Below are 20,112 nucleotides of genomic sequence, written 5' to 3'. Positions count from 1 at the left end.
TTTTGAGCGTGAAGCAAAGAAGCAGAGTTTAGAAAAGGGAAGCACAACAAACTGGTGACGTGGGAATGCTTTACTCTAATGATTTAGAGACAGAGTGCTTTTCTTTGCCAGCCCACTCAGTTTCCATACCGTCAAAGGTCCTATTCTAAGATGCACGCTCCTGCACTGGATTCAGACCCACAACACCAGAGGCGCCAGACAAACGAGAACGTGTAGCCTGAACCATGTAGCTACGCTTTTTGAAGGGAGCAATGTGTTGCTCCAAAGAAAGGTCCTTGTCATTTATACAAATGGCCACAAGGTGTCAGCTGTTTGTAACTTTAAAAGGGGAAATCTGCATTAACCTATAGCCAGAAAAAGGCAAACACACGCAGCACAATTCTATGCATACATGTAGTAAGCACCACTAAACAGGGATCGTGGGCATAGCCAGGATTTAAGCTATGCACCTATCTGTCATCATCCTGTCTGGCTCTGTCTAGCAGATTCTAAATTAAATTTCTCAACAACTGTTGTTTTAAATTACTTTCTTTTGACCCCGTGCTCAGAAAAACCTGTCAAAATCTTTCTACAATGTATACTTTTAGTTAAGTATATTTTTTTTACTTATTTACTTGATTTAGTGGGGGGGGCGACACTTGCCTCCCTGCCACACCCATGACTGGGATGACTGCCACCTCGAACGTAGAACGAAGGGGGGAGGGGTTGCGCCGTGTGCGTATTTCACCAAAATATTAATTTTCTGCTTCTCTCTGTCACACCATCCTTCAAAACTTTGGTGGCTATTGGATTCCATTAACCTTGTCAAAGATAGGATAGCAGCAGCTGCAGCAGCAGGCGACGCATCCCTTGTGAGGCTGGATCAGCTGCCCCTGCGAGCCCTGCCGCCTGAAGCAGCCGCCTCATCTTGCCTCAGGACGTTTTCAGAACGCTTTAGGAGGGCCGAAGTCATACTTTTAATAAAGAAGACTTCCAGATATTTTGCTGTCCTTAACACAAGCGAGGGGCAGAGGCGCGACGAACGTTACAAGCAGTTGACTAACAGCCTCTGAGGAGAAGCACTCCGAACCTTTCCCCCTCCCCTCTACCCGGCGAAACCGAACCCTCAACGGAAACCTAAGCCCCGCCCTCGTGACGCAATCACACGCCGCGGGAGGGTTCTCTGGAGGGTGGGGCTTAACTAAGCTCCGCCCTTTGCCTTGTCCTGTCAGGGTTTTGCAATGCACTGTGGGAGCGAGGCGATGAGCGTCGAGAGCGGCGGCGGGCCGGGGAGGGAAAGGCTCTTGCGCGCGTGCGCGCAATTCCTCGTCACGTTCGGCTTTTCCTCGTCTCTTCCCGTTCCCATAATGCTCTGCCGCTTCCGTCACTGACGGCTTGTCGCAAACGCGAAGCCCTCGTTCTGCCGGTGGTGGATTCCATCAGTCTCCCCTCACAGCTTGCCCGCCGCCACCACCACCCCCAGCCGAGCCCCCCCTCCCCTCCGCTTGGCGGTTAAGCAAAGGCGTGGGGGTCGCTTTTGCTCCTGGGCCTCGGCGGCGTCTTCTTCCCTTCCCCCCCACCCGTTCTCTTCCCTCCTCTTCCTCCTCCCCCCCCTTTCCGAAATGCCCCCCAAAAAACAGGCACCGGCAGCATCGGGGGCGGGTAACAAAAAGGCAGATCAGAAAAAGAAGGAGAAGATCATCGAGGTGAGACAATTTAGGCCCAATTATCGTGGGGGGGGGTCAAGCTCTGTTTTGGGGCTGTACCACTAAGGACTGCAGGGAAAGCTTTTTAACAGCGTGGCCTCCAAACCTACCCAATGTGTACCCTGCATGTAGAAAGCTAACATTTTAGGAAGGGGGGAAGTTTCAGCTCATGTCATTTCTCCCAGACATGTTCTGGGGTGGTGGGTGTTTTCGTCTAGAGAACCAATAAACCAGGAGGTTCCCCCCCCCCCAATTTGTGTTCTGATTTTGTGCGATCCAGACAAAGAGGTAGGCAACTTTTAGCAGGGTAGTGAAGATGACACCTCTCTGTAATTACCTGCTTCGCTTTCCTTGGCTGGACTTGGCACCCAGTACAGGTTTTGAAGGCTACACTGATTCTGGTCCTGAGCCGAGTCCAAGATCCTCAGGTGGCGTCATAAATTAGTATTGCCATTCCTGTTTATGTGCTCTCCGCTCCTGTTTAATTATTACAAGGCTTTAAAGCAGGGCTGGGGAACATGTGGCCTTCCAGATGTTGATGTATTCTCACTCCTGTCATCCCTAACCTTTGGCCAGATTGGCTTGGGCTGATGGGAATTGGGAGTCCCAACAGAATCAGGAAGGCCCACAGCTTAGCCACCTGTTTTAAAGAAGCTATAGGTACTGGATATCTCTCCAACTTTGGAGTAATGCACAGGACTATATGCCTCATATTTTTCTATCAGTACTATTTTTAGGGGGTATATTTCAGTATTATTTTGAAAGTGGCATGGTAATAAATAAAAAGGCTGAGCCCAGGCATTTGTTTCCAATGCCTGAACTTAACTTCCTTCCATAGGTAAAGGTACCCTGACCATTAGGTCCAGTCATGGCTGACTCTGGGGTTGCAGCGCTCATCTCGCTTTATTGGCCGAGGGAGCCAGCATGACTAAGCCGCTTCTGGTGAACCATAGCAGCGCACGGAAAGTGTCCATGCACTTCCTTCTATAGTCAGGTCATTTATTCATCTAGTCTGGTATTGTTTACATTGGTTGGCAGCTGCACTTTTAATGAGGCCTTTCCTAGCCCTACATATTTGCCAGGGATTGAACTTGGACCCTTTCTCATGCAAGTCATACAAAACATGTACTCTGTACACTGAACTATGGTGGTAAAATTCCTACACATCATTATTATGGGAAAGGCTTCCAAATTCCTGATCAAAGGGTCATGTTTTCAGGTGGATAAGCCCTCCAGCATCTCTTCAAAAAAGTAAAGTACTGAAAGATACAAAACAATTTGTAATGGTGGGATTAAGAGAGCTGTGTGCATTTCGGAGTAAAACCCACACAACTTAGTCTGGTTTATTACTGAGTGATCATGTTTAAACTAATCTGAGTCATTGAACACCCTGTTGGGTTTCTACTTCTGAGTGAACATGCATTGGTATGGAATTGTAATGCTAATAACCAAATGGTGTTCCCCTTGGTAGGATTCTAAACCAGATAATATTGGAGTGAGACTGCTAGATGGATTTTGAACCAAAACAAAAATATCATATGCTCCTTGATATTATTAATATAATAATATAAAATAAGATGCTGTTCTTTAGACTTTAAGCCCAACATTCAAATAATTTAACCAGTACACGTGACACACCATATTAAGTTATGACAGTTTGAGAAGTGAAAGGTGAATTGATATGTTACTTTGCCTAAATATGATCCACATGATGTACATATTTTAAAACTTTTAGATGAAAAGTGTTGGTTCTTTTAACACTGGAGCAATTTCAGTTGCAAAAAAACTTTTTTTAAAAAATGAATATGTATTCCTGTTTATTAGTTCTGTATTAGTGAACAGAGATGAATTCAAAGAGAAAATGCCATATATGTTATATGGGGCAAAATTAATGTAGAAAATTTGCAATTATAAATGTACTGCTATTACAGTAGCAATTGGGACCATGTTACACAATATTGTGCCCAAATCAGTTGTATATTGTTGTCAGTAATGTCTTCTGCATGCAGAATATTTTGCTTCCATTTTAATTGGTCATCTAAACATGGTTATTGTAATTCTAAATTGTAGTTTGTTCTAATCCATGAACTCAGAAACCTTTAAGTTCTTTTAAAAAGAATTATCACAGTCCCGTAGTTACTAAAAATTTCTTGATAACTGGGTAGGCTCACCCTCCTTTATTTGCATAGCTCTATTGAATCATCAGATTTTATCACTGAAGAGAATATTAGATACACATTGCAAGACAGATGCATATGATTTAAACTGACCTGTAAAGAGCCTTCATGGGAGATTTATACTAGAATTGGTGGTTTTTGTCACTAGATAGCAGTTAAAATGTATTTATTTTCTAACAGAGTTAAAAGCAAAAAGGTTTTATTTAGAGTTTTAAGTGTTTGACTAAACAGATGTGCACTAAAAGTGAATGAGTGTTAAACTACATTTTCTACACATTGAAAAATCATGCTAGCTAATAACATTCCTACAAACCTTTCAAATTAGGACAAAACCTTTGGCTTGAAGAATAAGAAAGGAGCGAAACAACAAAAGTTTATCAAGGCTGTGACCCATCAAGTTAAGTTCGGTCAGCAAAACCCACGGCAGGTAAGTAAATGTTTACTTGGCTTCACTGTTCTCTCTTTGCACTTGTTATAATGTGATTGCTTTTTCTATTATGTTGCATCATAGGAGTGTGGAGCTGTCAGAAGATGAGACAATTAAGTTAGATCCTTCTTTGTTGGATAAATTTGTGTTAAGGGGCAGCCATTATGCTTATGGATATATTGTGAGATTAGGCCATACTCACAGCAGAAAAAGAGGTGATGGGCTATAGATAGCCCTTGGGCTACATGGAACAGTTCAAAATATATTAATGTGTCTTTTAAAAAAAATTATTATGTTTATTTATATCTCGTCTTTTTCCCAGACTGGGACTCAATGTGGTTTACAGATGAAATAGAAAAAATGAAAAACAAAGAAAGAATAATTGAAAAGTAATTAAATACTTGTACAATTAATATATAATATCTGTACGAAAATAGATAATAACAACAATAAAATGACAAAATATGGTTAGTTAAAAATGAAAGAAAATGCTTTCAAACTCCTCACAGCTGCACCAGAGAGGAGAGGGAAACACACAAGCCCAGGTTATGCACAGGCTCGTTCTGCTTATAATGTCTGGAAAAAGGCCATTATGAATTATGTTTTATGGATATTGTATCATGCACTTTGTCTTAAGAGTTGTGGTATGCACTTACACACTCCCGCTGGTCTTGTAAATACCTGTTCTGTGTGTTGTTTTAGGCTGGTCAAGCAGAAGGTGACAAGAAACTAAAAAAAGATGATAAGAAGAAAGAATTACAGGAGCTGAATGAGCTTTTCAAACCTGTGGTTGCCGCACAGAAAATCAGTAAAGGCAAGCTTTCTTTGGATGACTTCCATTTTCCTGCCTCAGTGCATCTCAGATTTATGTATTACTTGATCTGGAAAGGTACTAAATAATCAGCATATGTTGCAGGTGCCGATCCAAAATCAGTAGTCTGTGCTTTCTTCAAGCAAGGGCAATGCACAAAAGGGGACAAGTGCAAATTTTCTCATGACTTGACCTTGGAGAGAAAGTGTGAAAAGAGGAGTGTTTACATTGATGCCAGAGATGAAGATCTTGAAAAGGGTATGCTACTTCTTGAAAATTGCTGACAAATTGTTTTTCTGTTGTAGTTTTTAGAACAAATCATGTCTTTGAAGAAGTAGATATAAATGCAAGTCTAAATAGGTGGTTCTTCTCTTCATTGGATTTTCATACATACTTATGTAAAGGACAAATTACCTGCACACTGTGGTCTGTGCTTTCAATTTTTATAAGCATTTAAACCAGGGTTAAAATTGGTTAAAATGAAGAAATGGAGCTCTTTGATCTGGGATGGTGACTCTCCAGCCCATGAGCCAATCTTGTCGTGCCAGGGGGTCCATCTTGGGATATATATTTTTCCCTTTGCAAACAGCAAATAGGCTTTAAAACAATACTATACTGGTTTTGGAAGTCTCAACAGTTGGGAGTTCAAAGTGCAGCATCAGCTGGCATAGTGATGTCATAGCAGCTGCATTCATCTGTCACATTTGGCCCACCAGGATGTGAGGAGAGTGATCTGGCCCAGTGGCCAGAAAATGTTCCCTGCCCCTGTCCTAGATAATGGTCTTTCTTGGCACTGTCTTGTGCTTTTACTCTGGGAGAATGAATGTAAAATAAGAGAGCCGCAGATTGATCAGTGGCTATATTTACAAACATAGCACTTAGGAAAAGACTCCTGTGAACATGCTTCAGCATAATTCAGATGCAATGCTAAATTATGGATTGGTGTTACATGAACAAACCTGTGCAAACTTTGGACTCATACACCCAACCCCTTCCTCTGGCGTGGCTAAGAGGAGCAGTTTGGAAGCTTTTCTTTTTTTCCCCACTTCACAAGAGTTTGGACTTACTAGTTAGTTGGTTTTGATACCTGAACCTGGTTTTCTAAGGTAATTATTTTGATCTTTCCTTGAATTCATTAATTCCTCTTGTTGCTTCATCCAAATATTTCACTATTTGTCTTCATCTTAGCCCTGCCTCCCTTTGCACTTTTAATTCCTTCTGGCTTACATCTTTTCAATATGCCACTTGCAGTATAAACACAAAGGTAGAATTCAAATATTTATATAGGAGAGCTTTGCTGGTGGTGTTGAACAAGCTTAGTCCTTCCCTTGTATAATGAAATGTTTTGCTGCTATATGTAGACACAATGGATAACTGGGATGAAAAGAAACTGGAGGAGGTAGTGAACAAGAAGCATGGTGAAGCTGAAAAGAAGAAACCCAAAACCCAAATAGTATGTCTGTCTTGTTTTGTATTGGAATACCTAGTTTAAATCTTATGTGTTACATACCTCATTTTTAGCAGAAAAAAAGTTTATAAAATGACAGGATATTCTTATTGTGTGACTTGTGACTGAAAATAAGCTGTGATGGAAATAAGCTGAATTGTTAAAAAAAATACTATGTCAACAGCTTGAACTTTTAAGGACAAAATAGCTCAGGGACCACCTGGTGACATTATATGATAATGCCAAGGTACGATAAACAATACTAAATAGAATGAGAAGTAGCTCAGAGATGTACTTACTTTATGTAGTTATTAGTACAATATAGCTAAAATCCAGTCCATAATAATTACAAGTACTCTTGTTTTGAAACTATACTATTTACTAGTGATGATCAAAACCTTATGTGTGATAATTACAGTGGTGCCTCGCAAGACGAAAAACTCGCTAGACGAAAGAGTTTTCCGTTTTTTGAGTCGTTCCGCAAGACGAATTTCCCTATGGGCTTGCTTCACAAGACGAAACGTCTTGCGAGTTTGTTTCCTTTTTCTTAAAGCCGCTAAGCCGTTAATAGCCGCTAACAGCCGCTAAGCCGCTAATAGCCATGCTTTGCAAGACGAAAAAACCGCAAGACGAAGAGACTTACGGAATGGATTAATTTCGTCTTGCAAGGCACCACTGTAGTTGATTCAGCAAATGGAGTCTGGAAGTCTAGTTTTATAACCCATTACTATTAAATTTGAGTATTGGGGGCTGGGGGGCTTGTGTTATGTTGTAAATAAAATTCCAATTTAAAAAATTGAGTTATAAGGTGTAATTGCTGTTCACTGTATAGTACAATGACATATAGATGGCAATTCTGTGGTGTCACAAAATTATTTCATAGACTGTAATCTCAAACTTGATTTTATTTAAAAGTAGATATTCACCGTAACCTGCAAATCAAAGAACAATGATTGAAACATGATACTACTTTCCTAGGTAAAAATGGTTCCATGGAGGTCTTATTCTTCCAAATCAATATAAATGTATACTTTTTTGACTAAAGGTAACCATTAAACCAGAGAGCTAGCTCAGATGTACACAAGTTGTTGCATACACTCATTGAGGATTTTACCCTTTGTTGAGATAATGGTCTTCCTATGTCATTTTCACCAATTCTTTTTAACTCCTTGAGTTTTTGGAAATGTTTGCCTTAAAGCCAGAGTGGTAAGGAATGCTGCTCTAGACATTCTAAGCCCAGCTGAATGTATAGACTCCTTAGTGGGGGGTTTCCTGCATTTGCTGCCAAAGTCAAGAGAACTTAACATTTCTCCATATTGTGCCAGATTCTGCTATGTAACCACTGCATTCAGTCATGATTGATTTATACATGTCATACATTTAGGGGTTCTGGAAGAAATTCAGTGTCACGCTAAGGTAATAGTTCCATCAGGGCAAGCATTTCAATTTGCCAGACAGAATGATCCCCCTCTTCTTCCCTTACATGCTGTTGCAGGGGTTATCTCAGTCCCAATTTGGGGGGATGCAGTAGGGAGGAGGAATGTTTGTGCCCCACTGCAAAAGCTGAAGTTGTTATACAAAATTTCCACTTATAGGACTCATTGATTGAATCTCGCTCACTGCATCTGATAACTTTAAAAATAGGTACAATTGCTGAGTGAATATAGATTTAATTGTCATACTATGATAAGTTCATCCACTGTGTAGTGCAGCGTTTCCCAAACTTGGGTCTCCAGCCATTTCTGGTCTACAGCTCCCATCATCCCAAGCTAGCAGGACCAGTGGTTTGGCATAGACACGTGGTTTGGTGACCAGAGCCTAAGATTCATTCTGCCTATTGTGTCTATAAAATGAAGACCATGTGTGATAATAAATGTTCCACGCAGGTCTGCAAGTATTTCCTCGATGCTATTGAAAACAATAAATATGGATGGTTTTGGGTCTGTCCTGGTGGAGGAGACAACTGTATGTACCGCCATGCGCTCCCTCCTGGCTTCGTACTCAAGAAGGACAAGAAGAAAGAAGAAAAGGAAGAAGAAATTTCTTTAGAAGATCTAATAGAAAAAGAGGTAACGTTGTAGTCATTTTCTTTATAAAAATACAGTAGTTTGTCACTTTGATGTTGTGAGGTTATTTTAGCAATGAGGAGTCTTTAGTTAACTGGATTTTTGTATACCTGAGCCTTAATATGGACACTTTAAGTTTTTTTAAGGCTTATTTCAGTAAAATTTAGCAATTTCTATCTATAATTGGAGTAGATTTATTGGATTACAGCAGATTTTTTTGTAATACTCTAGTTAGGTTTAAAAAAAATCAATTTCTGCAACATCAGGAATCAGTACTGATTTCCTGTCTCCAAGGGACAGCTATGTTTACTTTTTAAAAAATGTGTTCATATATTCAAACTGAATACAGTGTAGCACTTAATGTTAAATATCTGATTACTAATGAATGTGCCTTGCTATGTACTTGGAAAATGTTTACTCAGAGAAGAACATTTATGGGTATTAGTGCATCATCTAGTCTTTTTGACATTAGGTAATTCTTTATTCTGGCTGTATTTCATGTTTACTAGTTCCTTGTAGGCTCAGAGGAAACTATGAGAACAATAATGGAGATTTGCTGAGATTCATAGAACAAAAGCTTCTGCAGAAGGACTGTATTTAATTGCTTTAAGGCTTTTTCTTAATGTACTGGAGAGAAAAAATGAATCTTCTAAAAGCGTGCTCAGTTAATAATGTTTTCTCTTACAGCGTGCAGCCTTAGGAGCAAATGTTACTAAAATTACTTTAGAGTCTTTTCTGGCATGGAAGAAAAGGAAAAGACAAGAAAAAATTAATAAGGCTGAGCAGGATATGGAAAGAAGGAAAGCAGACTTTAAGGCTGGCAAAGCACTGGTGGTAAGTTCTGTGTAGCCTGATCTATAACATTAAAGTCATGTAATGACACACAGGCAAACATTTTTCAGTGAAGCGAAATGTTCCGAACTCTCGAATGTGTATTACTGTTTCATAGTGTGCTCTTTCTCTCTGACTAGATCAGTGGGCGTGAAGTGTTTGAGTTCCGGCCAGAGCTGGTCGATGCAGATGATGAAGAAGCAGATGACACCCGTTATATTCAAGGAACAGGTGAAGATGAGGTAAAGGAGATCCAAGAGTATTGTATGCAGTCTCAAGACAACCAAAGAATAACCTTATTTCCATGGTTGAGGAACTTACATAATGAACTGTAGCATTATTAGGGACCACTATGTACCAGGTGTCTTTTGATCACAGCATGATCTGCTGTGGGTCAGCTGCACTGAATGCAGTGGGACTTAAAGCCTACACTGATTCTGCTATAAGTAAAATTAAAATAACTTTCCCCCCCTTTCAGGTTGATGAGCAGGTGGATGTAAATGATGTGGACTTGAACCTGTATGTTCCAAAAGCCGTAGATGAGACTGGAATTACAGTAGCAAGTCTGGAACGATTTAGCACATACACTTCGGCTGAAAAAGATGGTAAGATTTGTGTGTTCTGTGTTCTGAAGATCTGCAGTAGTATTTAAATTTTGATAGGTTATGGATATATTCAGGATTTTAATTGATATATTCAGGATTGTAGTCAATGAAGCTGTCCTATTTATGCAAGAACTTGCCCTTGCGCATCGGAACTGCCTTTCCATTCCTCCCACACACTCCCTTTGATCCCTTCTAGGGGTTCCCCCAACTCACCAGAGCAGATTTGGGGGCAGAGGAAATTCCATTGTTAAAGTGGAAGTCCTTGGCACAAATGTAATTCCATTATTGGATTCAACCTTTAATGCATGGGTGTAGGCAGGGGAGACAGCTGCCCCCCCCCAATCGAGAAAATCAATAACAAATACTTATTTAACTGAGGTTTTGCCCCCTCCAGCATAAATCCTGGCTATGCCCATGCTTTAATGTTTCGTGCCACAGTGTGTGACTCCTCCTATGTTTTTAATTTATCCTTGCAGTTTGTATATGGAATAGATTGCAAAACATTAACTTGGGTAGGTGGTTATCTCTTTTAAAAAGTTACTTATGTATCTTTCCTGTACACGGACATGTATAATGATATATAACATTGTATCCATTATGACCCATCCAGCTCTCTATATACTGGAATATGGATTGTGTAATAATAATAACAACAATAATGGTGATGATGATGATGATATTTTTTTTAAAAATCTATACCCTTCCCATCTGGCTGTTATCCATTACCAGCATGAAAATTAAATTTCATCTTTGTAACGATAATGTCACTCATTTCCCCATTCCCCTCCTGTCCTTTTCTCATTCTTTCTGAAATCTTCAGGATAGAGACTATGGGAAAATGCATTGGCATATTTAATATCCATTTTCTAGCTCTTGCTGTGGTTTTCTTTGGAACACATTATTTCTGAAGCTGCTAAAATTGTATAGTCACTATACACATATTAAAAAGAGAACATTACTGGCCTACAAGTTTGGAATCTAAAAGACATGAGAAAAGGGGTGGGGATGATAGGGAGTGGAAAACAAGCAGGCATCAACTATTATTATTATTATTTATCATTATTATTTATACCCCACCCATCTGGCTGGGTTTCCCCAGCCACTCTGGGCGGCTCCGAACAGAATTAAAAACACAATAAAACATCAAACATTAAAAACTTCCCTAAACCGGGCTGCCTTCAGATGTCTTCTGAAAGTCAGATAGTTGTTTATTTCCTTGACATCTGATGGGAGGGTGTTCCACAGGGTGGAAGGCCCTCTGGCTGGTCACATAGTTCTTAAAATGACAAGCTTGAATGGAAACTGTTCAGAAAGAGGAGAAGCTAAATTACCAACTGATCTTTAAACCGGGTCTATGGAGAGAGGCCTGATATTCCTTTGCCCTCTGCCGCCATTAGGAAAAAGCAAAACACAAAAAAAATCACAGAACAAATATAAGGGTGGTTTGCTCACTCTGAGAAGTATCTAACAAAGTAGTTCGATTAGCACACAAACTTCCAGCCATGCAATGGAACTTCTCCTTCCTCTCCCTTCCCCACAGACTCCCTAAATCTGTTTTGGGGTTTCCCCCACTCCTTGAGCACATTTAGGGAGGGCACAAATGTTTGATTGCACAAATGGAATTCCTAGCGCTAATAGAATTCCTTCATTGGAATCCAATATATATTTTTCAGATACATCAGCCTCACTTTCTAGAGTTGTGTAGCCAATTTTCTTAGCCTGCTTAACATCAGCAGGAAAAATAGGTTGCTGTGTTTAAATGGTACATAGTACAAATTCTTTTCACTTTCAGATAACAAGTTGAGTGAAGCTTCTGGAGGTGGACTGGAGAATGGAGAACAAAGTGATTTGGAAGCTGACAGCGACATGGAGGGCACCCAGGAAAATGGAGTAATTGATGCAGTCCCAGTCGATGAAAATCTTTTTACTGGCGAGGATTTGGAAGAACTAGAAGAAGAACTAAACACACTTGATTTAGAGGAATGAACAAGCAGCACATGAATTTAAATCTACTTGACGTTAATACTTTCTCCATTTTTATGTGGAGTACTCTTGGTTCCTCACATGATTCTGGGAAAAAAAACATTAAACAGAAATATCTTTCCCCCCAATTTTTTCCTGATTCAGTCTTAACCAGCTTAATAAACTTCCCAGATAGTACACTAAGAAAGAACTCTCTTAATGTACAATGACGTAATGAAGTCCCCACCAAAGTAGGAAGTCGATCACAACTTTTCCAGGATGTGTGAAGGGGTGTGTTGCTACCAAGTCCAGGAAGAGGTCAAGAATTCCTTCAGTAGAACTACATTTGAAATAAGTATTTTGAGTGATTAAGTTTGTGCTACAATACTGTAAGTCAAAGTGATAACAGGTTGAAATGGCTGTGTTCTTAAAAGTGCTGGAATTGCTTTTGATTATTTGACCAAACAGATACCTAAGGTAGAGATTCATAAAATCACACAAGTATGGTCCCTGCTTCTAAATTTTAAAGTTAATCCACCAAGGTGTAAATAAAGACTATCTGGTTAAAAAAACAAACCATGTTGGTTCTACATTAGTGTATATGCATGTTTTGCAAATATGCAGTAGACCTAAACAAAAGCACTTCTGCAAGTATGATTAATTGCAGTTTAAAGTGTAATTTATAGATTGCCTCGTGTGTGAAAAGGCTGCTTCTTCTGCCTGCTGAAAAATCCCAGTATATGCAAAATGTACTTGCCATGACTTCATCATTCTTTCTGGTTTTCAGGCATATCCATTTGTATGTAGTGTAAATTTTGTGAGATTTGGGAATTAGTAGTACTGGAATTCTGCTTTCAGCAATCAAAGCAGGAGATTCCTGCATTCTTTGGACTACAGAGCCAAATGGATTTAAATTTAGCTGTAATGTTGAAAAGACAAATACCATATCACAGTGGTATTTTTAAAAAACGTGTTAGCCCAGGTAGTTCAACATTAAATACAGCAACTCGCTTTGTATTTTTTGTAGCAAAGTTTAGAAGTTTTTCTGGCAGAGTAGCTTGCAAACCAGTGATGTGGAGAGAGCTTTCAGACAAATGTTACATTTCATGTGGCACAGACCTTTGGCTTAGAATGTGAATATAGCCTCGTTCATTTCAAAAGTGTTTTTAGTCCCATATTTTAGTACGAATGGGATATGTTGCTATATGACCCAAGTACTAAAATCTAGAAATTCTAGATAGATTTTTTTAAAAAATGGAAAATTACTTGGAAGGGATATTGTGAACACTGGAAACTGAAAATGCCTTGACTAATCTATCCAGCTGGTGAGAGGTAATGCTTCATCCAGTACTGAGGGGGGGAGGGAGTTAAAACATAATGCTAAATAAGATAATGCTGAAGATTGATTTGTAGAACTGAATGCTAATGGCCTAGCTATCAAAGTTCATAGAAGCTTCCCAGCCTGTGGCTGGATTAAAATAGAAAAACTTGGATCAGCCTATACCTAAGTGGGATCTGCAGGGTTGCTTATATATTTTATGTGTACTTTATTTTTCACCGTCTCCTTCATTGCTCCCTTTTTTTCATGCAGACCTCTTATTGAGTTGAGATTCACTTGAATCACAATGTCTTGCTTATCTGCCTTAATTTTTCCAGAACCAAGTAGAGTTGTGGGCTTCCGTTTGTCATACATCCTGCTTTTTATTTTTTAAAAAGCACTTGAATTTTTTTTTTTTTTTTTAAGCACTGCAGTATGCTTGTTTTCAAGGAAAATGAAGAGTAAATGTTGTTGAGCATCTTGATGTTATTATTCTCTTTTTCAAAAGTTTGGAAAACTTTCCTCTCTAAAATGTAGACTGAAGATTAAACAGCAGACCCAGCCATTTTCAGTTGTGGCTAATGTGACCTGCTTATTTTTGAAGTAGCATTACTATGCCAAACAAACGTTAATAAGACACATTCTTTGATTCCTCTATCCTGGAAGTGGGTTAGCCTTTTGAATTGTAGTGGATGATTGTGTTTATACTTGTGCTATTATTTTCCAAAAGACATTGAATAACTTTGTATTCAAGTTCAGTTATAGTGAAGGAAAAGACAAGATCATGTTGAGATTGAATCCTCTGTTTAATTGCAGTGTGCAGTGAACCACATGGAGAAAACACATCTAGATCATATAACATGGGAATTCTTGTAAATCAGCCTGAGGCTGCTGGGAGTTGGAATCTGGGGGAATCACAGGTTCCTCACCCTTAGATACTCATGGAGGAGATGATTGACACTTGGGGAGTGGGGGGCAGAAGGTGTAAACTTGGAAAGGGAGCTGAGCTGGAAAAGTTTGAAAATTCTGCCTTACTTTGTTACAAAGGGGTGAGAGAACCTTACAGATGTTGGTCATCTGTATAAGATCTGTAAAGGAACAGCACTTTGCCTACATTTTTCACTAGAAAAGGTGAGTGAAATATCCTCTATTTTTGTACATAGTGTGTGATGTAGGAATCATCATTTACATCCTGCCTAGCATATTTTCTCTTGAATGTGTGTATGTATATTGGGTGGGGCGGTCCATCAGTGATCACGATGGGGGAGGCAGCTACTAAAACAATTCCTATCCTTCAGCACTGAAATCAGTGCATACTTTTGCCTGGGAGGTAAACATGCTTACATGGGTTTAAAAATTGGAAATTGTGATTTTGTAGTCCTCTGTCAATGGAGTTACGGCAAGGTCAATGCAGTGTATGAGATTTCCTGTATGGTCTTGCACACTCACATACTCGTAATAAGTGAGATGCAAGAAGATTATTCACTAGTGAGGGTACTACTCAAATACAGAGCACAACTTAAAACACTTGGTGTCCTAGAATAAGTATTGCCTAGCTACTGTGCAGATCTAGTACATCAGCAAATGGATGCCTTTTGTGACGAGAGAACCAGCTGTTACCTTTATTTAAAACCCTGTTTAAGTGTTCCCATAAGGTGTTTTTTCCAGTTAACTGATGGGCATTGCTGGCAGGTGGTGATGTATATTAAATTAGTTGACATGGAAATCAGTGAGCCTACAAAACTGCCATTTCACCATCTTCTCAAATTTTCACAGCCCTCTAGTGGCTATGGTGGCTCATTTACCAGAAGTAATGTATTTAACATTAACTCTGGAAGTATATACTCAATTCTGGCCGAACTAGGCTTTCTTGGTATATTTTGCAACCTACAATAAATTAGGCCAAAGATATTTGGGAAACAAGTTACCCACCCCATGTACCGTATTGGCCCAAATATAAGCTGCAGCCAAATATAAGCCACACCTTTAAAATTCAAAAAAGACAATACCTGAATATAAGCTGCTTCCTTAAAATTCTGCAGGCACTCACACCCATTCCGTTTTACTGTATGTCTGTTTCAGCAGCGATATCGTAAAAGCCAATTTTTGTAAGGCCGCGAATTTAAGCTGCACTTTAACTTTTCAGGGTCAGAATTTGGTAAAAAAAAAGTGAGGCTTATATTCAGGCCAATACGGTATATACTGCATATGCAGAGCCAAGATATGTGCAGGAACACCTTCACCCTATAAGCAGCACACACAGTTCCCAGTTAGAGATGCATCAAAGCTACAATTCTGTTGTTGGTCTCACTTTAATAACCACCTCACCAGGTTTGCATACCCTGTTCTGTTATAAATGCTTTCTTTAGTTTAATTGCCTGCTGGTCATTGTGCTGGCATCCAAGAAATGAGCTGTTTCCTGTGTTTGTTGCTTCTGCTGTTAATGCTGTGAACCATTAATGAAATGCAGGAGAGAGTGATGTTGAATGCTCATAGACTTGTAGATTTCCTCCCCTGCTCTCAGTCATGTTATGTTAATATCAGAGTGGAAAGTACCCACAGCACCAATCAGATGCTTCTTTCCCATCCCTGCCCCTTAAAGGGAAACTAACCCTGTGAGCCTATACACTGGTACCTCAGGTTACATACGCTTCAGGTTACAGACTCCACTAACCCAGAAAAAATACCTCAGGTTAAGAACTTTGCTTCAAGATGAGAACAGAAATTGTGCTCCGGTGGCACGGCAGCAGCGGGAGGCCCCATTAGCTAAAGTGGTGCTTCAGGTTAAGAACGGACCTCTGGAACGAATTAAGTACGTAACCGGAGGTATAGGTAAAACTATAGCTGTATAGTTTTACCAAAGAGGAGTTTGAAGCTTTATGTACACATGAGGAGATTTAAGTCTAGATCTTTATGCATTTGTTTTACCCCATGCAGTCAAATGTGCTAGCAGTTTTATTGTTGCACCATCCTTTTCAGGCTCTACCATATTATCAACTATTAAATTGTAACCTGCCCCAGGACTCCTATGATGAAGAGTGAGTAAGCAGTCTTATAAATAAATAACTTTCATCTGAGCATAATCCAATGCGCCTTTGAATTGTAGGTTGTATGCTTTCTTGAAGTGACACACATGCACATGGCTACCAGCCCCTTTGAGAAGGGACCACTTTTGTGGGTTCATCCCATAGTGCAGGGATGGCATACCTCAGGACCAGAAACTGAATGCTCCTCTTGTCTGGCCTTTGGAGGTCTCAGTCTACACTCTCCCCAGCCCTCCTTCATAACTTCCTTTAGTGTTTTTGTCTGTCTGGAATGTGTCATTGTTGTCTGATCATGCCTCTTGCTCAGAGGTGGCCTGTCTTGTTTCACCACCGGAGGCAAAAATGGAATGGGCCACCACACCACCACCACTTCCATTGTTCACCGGAGCACTCCTCCTTGCCAAACTTGGCAAGAGTGAGGGGGCGTTCTGCAAAGCCCCTTGACGCTCATCTCTGTCCCAGAGGCAGGGAAGACAAGCGGAAACGCCTTGCGCCAGAACAACCCCCTCTCACTGACTTTGGCAAGAGGGGAACATACCGCCCCCGGTGGCAGAAGCAGTGGGGCTTCACCCTGCCTCATCACTGAGCCGGCTCTGCTCTTGCTTGGCTGGATAGAAAGGTGTGGGTGTAGAAACAAGCACAGAAATCATGGGTCATGCATGGCTTTTCTTATCTAGTGACCATTGCAGAGCAACCAACCAAACTCAGTAGAAACATTTGAGTTAAAAAAGAAAGAAAAGCTCAAAGCCAATGACAACTTGCCCTGTTGTTGTTATCACAAAAGTGCTGTAACTGGCTGGAGATAACATGGGTTTAGTCTTGCGGTGAGTGAACAAGTACTCCTTGAGGTAGGCATGTATATCTTGGTATGGCATTACGGTTCTGGAACTGCAAATGTGGAAACAAAGCTAATCCCATTTAAGATGCTGTTTCTATCCTTTAATCTGTTCAAAATTACGATGCTAAACTGCAAGAAAACAGCAGCATTGACTGGTGACAAAATTTTAGAAAACAGAATTACTGGTTAGAGTCAAATGAGTAAAGGCAGATGTAATCCAGAAATGGAAAACAAAAAGCTTTGCCATCTGCATACCAGACTGGTTCAGCCACCAGTTATGTCTCTTCTCCCATGTTAAAGGAAGCATGCCCTGCCTTTAACAAATCAATGTGTGTTTTAAAGCATCTCATGTACATTTCAACTTTGATAACCCTGACCTTTATTTTTTAAATAGGCAAAACTAATTGCCAAAGGCCCGCTGCTATAATGCAATTCGTATCCTCTTAAAAAATAAAGATGCTAGACAATTTCCTCCAGCATCAATTGTATTTTAAAGGCTGATTGGCGCATGGATTCTCTGCTAAAAATACAGCCAAGTAAATGCATGTGGGGCTATCCCATTGATCACTGGAGGGGAAAGTATTGTGGATGAATTTGGAAATCTATCTGCTATAGCAACTAAAGAGTGCTGCCCTTATATGTAGTTCTAGTCTAAAGCAGCCGAATGTTGTTTTGTGTGAACCCTATGTCTGCATGAAATTACGTACATCTGGACAGCAAAGAAATCAATGCATGTACATAACTATGTACGTTCCAGAGTGTGCAAGCTGGAAAGAAGGTAAGTATACATGCCATTTCCATGGGTACTGATAGGTGGGAACTTCAAGCTCCACTTGCTTGGGCATGGATTTTCCGTTCTAGTGCAGCTTACCATGCTACAAATGGGTCATTTGATGTCATAAGGGTGTCAGGTGATTGGCCCACCTGTAAAAAGAGCCCATCAAAGGTGGGGAAATCCAGACCAGGTCCAGTTCACCACCCCTCTTCTAGGCAGAGACCTTGGTCCTAGTCTCATCCTTGAACTGTAGAGTGTAATGTATGAACTGATACAAAGTCTTAGCTTTGTCCATTTGTGGCCCATGACAGATCAATGATGATTGAATAAGCAAGTGCCGTGTCTTGCAAACTAACCAGTATTTTTACTGTATCCCATATCTACATCCTGTCCAACCTGAAAGCTCAAGAGGGAAAGGGAAAATGACTGTGAAACGGGATACACCAGCCCTTGCGATTAAGTTCACATACATTTTCACCACTTGAGCATAAAGAGAAAGAAAATGTTAAAGCTTCCATGTTTGCCTTTTTGTATTGTTTACCACAGATGCCAGGTAAGTGGTTGTTTATAAGCATGGGATAAGTATTATATGGTGATACAGTGGTACCTCAGGTTACATACGCTTCAGGTTACAGACGCCGCTAACCCAGAAATAGTACCTCGGGTTAAGAACTTTGCTTCAGGATGAGAACGGAAATCGTGCTCCAGCGGCGCAGCAGCAGCGGGAAGCCCCATTAGCTTCAGGTTGAGTGGTGCTTCAGGTTAAGAACAGTTTCAGGTTAAGAACGGACTTCTGGAACAAATTAAGTACTTAACCCAAGGTACCACTGTAATAGGAAAAGTTTAAGAAAGGGGCTGTAGCTCAGTGGCAATGTCGGATTACCTGATGGGCAGAGTAGACACGAGCCTACGGGGCCCACAACATAGGATCAAAATATTGATTTGATCTTGAAAGAAAATTACAAGAACATATTAGGAGATTAGGAGCCTCCACAGCGTTTAATCTGGCACTGTACAGTGGTAGGGCACCTGCTACCTTTTAGGACTGGGAATATCCTGTCTGAAACCCAGTCAACGTTAACAATACTGGACCAGTGGTCTAACTTGATATGAGAAAGTTCCTCCAATATGCCACTGTGAATCCTCTCCCACTATATTCCCTCGCACTTTAAATAAAAGGGCGGAAAGAAATATATGTGTTTTTGCTGTCTTAAGATGTAATCAATGGTGTGTGCATGAATGTAATAGGCTGTGCTATGCATTTGGGGGGTGTTCTTAATTCTGGCTTGCTAGAATTACTTAACCCAAGGTACCACTGTAATAGGAAAAGTTTAAGAAAGGGGCTGTAGCTCAGTGGCAATGTCGGATTACCTGATATAGACACGAGCCTATGGGGCCCACAACATAGGATCAAAATATTGATTGGAAAAAGGGATAAATGTGGGAACAGTTAACATGGCTCTCAGTTGCCATGTATTCACTAACTTCAATTCACTAACCAAGAAACAGGCCGCAAAACATTTCTCACTCATTAAAATTATGCGTTTTGATTTGGATCTCCTCTCTGCTTGTCACATTCATCACATTCCAAGATAATCCAGAAGCAGGAAAGAATATATCCCACGTTCTAATAAATAACTTGTGAAATATACAAGGTTACTAGAAGCAGGCTGTTTTCTGTCGGCGACCGAGAACTTTGTACAGCAAAAAGAACTTGGACATCCGCAAATATTTTTACTCTTGGAATGGATGCTGGCTGTTCATGTATCATTCCGTTGCTATTTTTATACACATATAGGAAAATGCCTAAATGTTTCTTAATGCATTTTTAGACATCTGTAGAATAGTTCCTCAGGGGGGAAATGTTTGTTAAGGGGCAGGTCTTCTGAGCATCATTGTTCCATTTTAGAAGATGGTGGGTTTCCATGTGAGTCTGACTGTGCCTGGCCCTAGTTGGTGGCAAAGTTCTGGTGAGTCATTTATTCATTAGAACAAAGAGGAAGGAGGAAGGGTGAGACACCATTGATTCTTATCAATATAGAGATTGAGCAGAAACTGAAACGAGCTTTCAGCTCAAGCAACTAACCCTTTAGGTCTGCTTCTTGAACTATATATTGCTTTTCCAT

The 20,112-nt window shown here is 40.2% G+C and overlaps 1 protein-coding gene across 1 annotated transcript; it reads left to right on the top strand.

Annotated features, from left to right (window-relative positions):
• The first annotated feature begins 1,234 nt into the window (after nt 1-1,234).
• On the top strand, nt 1,235-12,587 carry ZC3H15 (zinc finger CCCH-type containing 15). The gene is made up of 10 exons (XM_083496921.1): nt 1,235-1,685; nt 4,188-4,289; nt 4,992-5,103; nt 5,206-5,358; nt 6,462-6,553; nt 8,434-8,616; nt 9,301-9,447; nt 9,585-9,686; nt 9,923-10,049; nt 11,842-12,587. The coding sequence occupies exons 1-10, from the start codon at nt 1,602-1,604 to the stop codon at nt 12,033-12,035; spliced, it is 1,296 nt and encodes a 431-aa protein (XP_083353047.1). The 5' UTR covers nt 1,235-1,601; the 3' UTR covers nt 12,036-12,587.
• The last annotated feature ends 7,525 nt before the right edge of the window (nt 12,588-20,112 follow it).

This window comes from Podarcis liolepis (assembly GCF_965112155.1).
Source record: "Podarcis liolepis genome assembly, chromosome: 1".
NCBI classification, from domain to species: domain Eukaryota; kingdom Metazoa; phylum Chordata; class Lepidosauria; order Squamata; family Lacertidae; genus Podarcis; species Podarcis liolepis.
The sequence above is the reverse complement of the archived record's forward strand: the minus strand, read 5'-3'. Positions and strand labels throughout refer to the sequence as shown.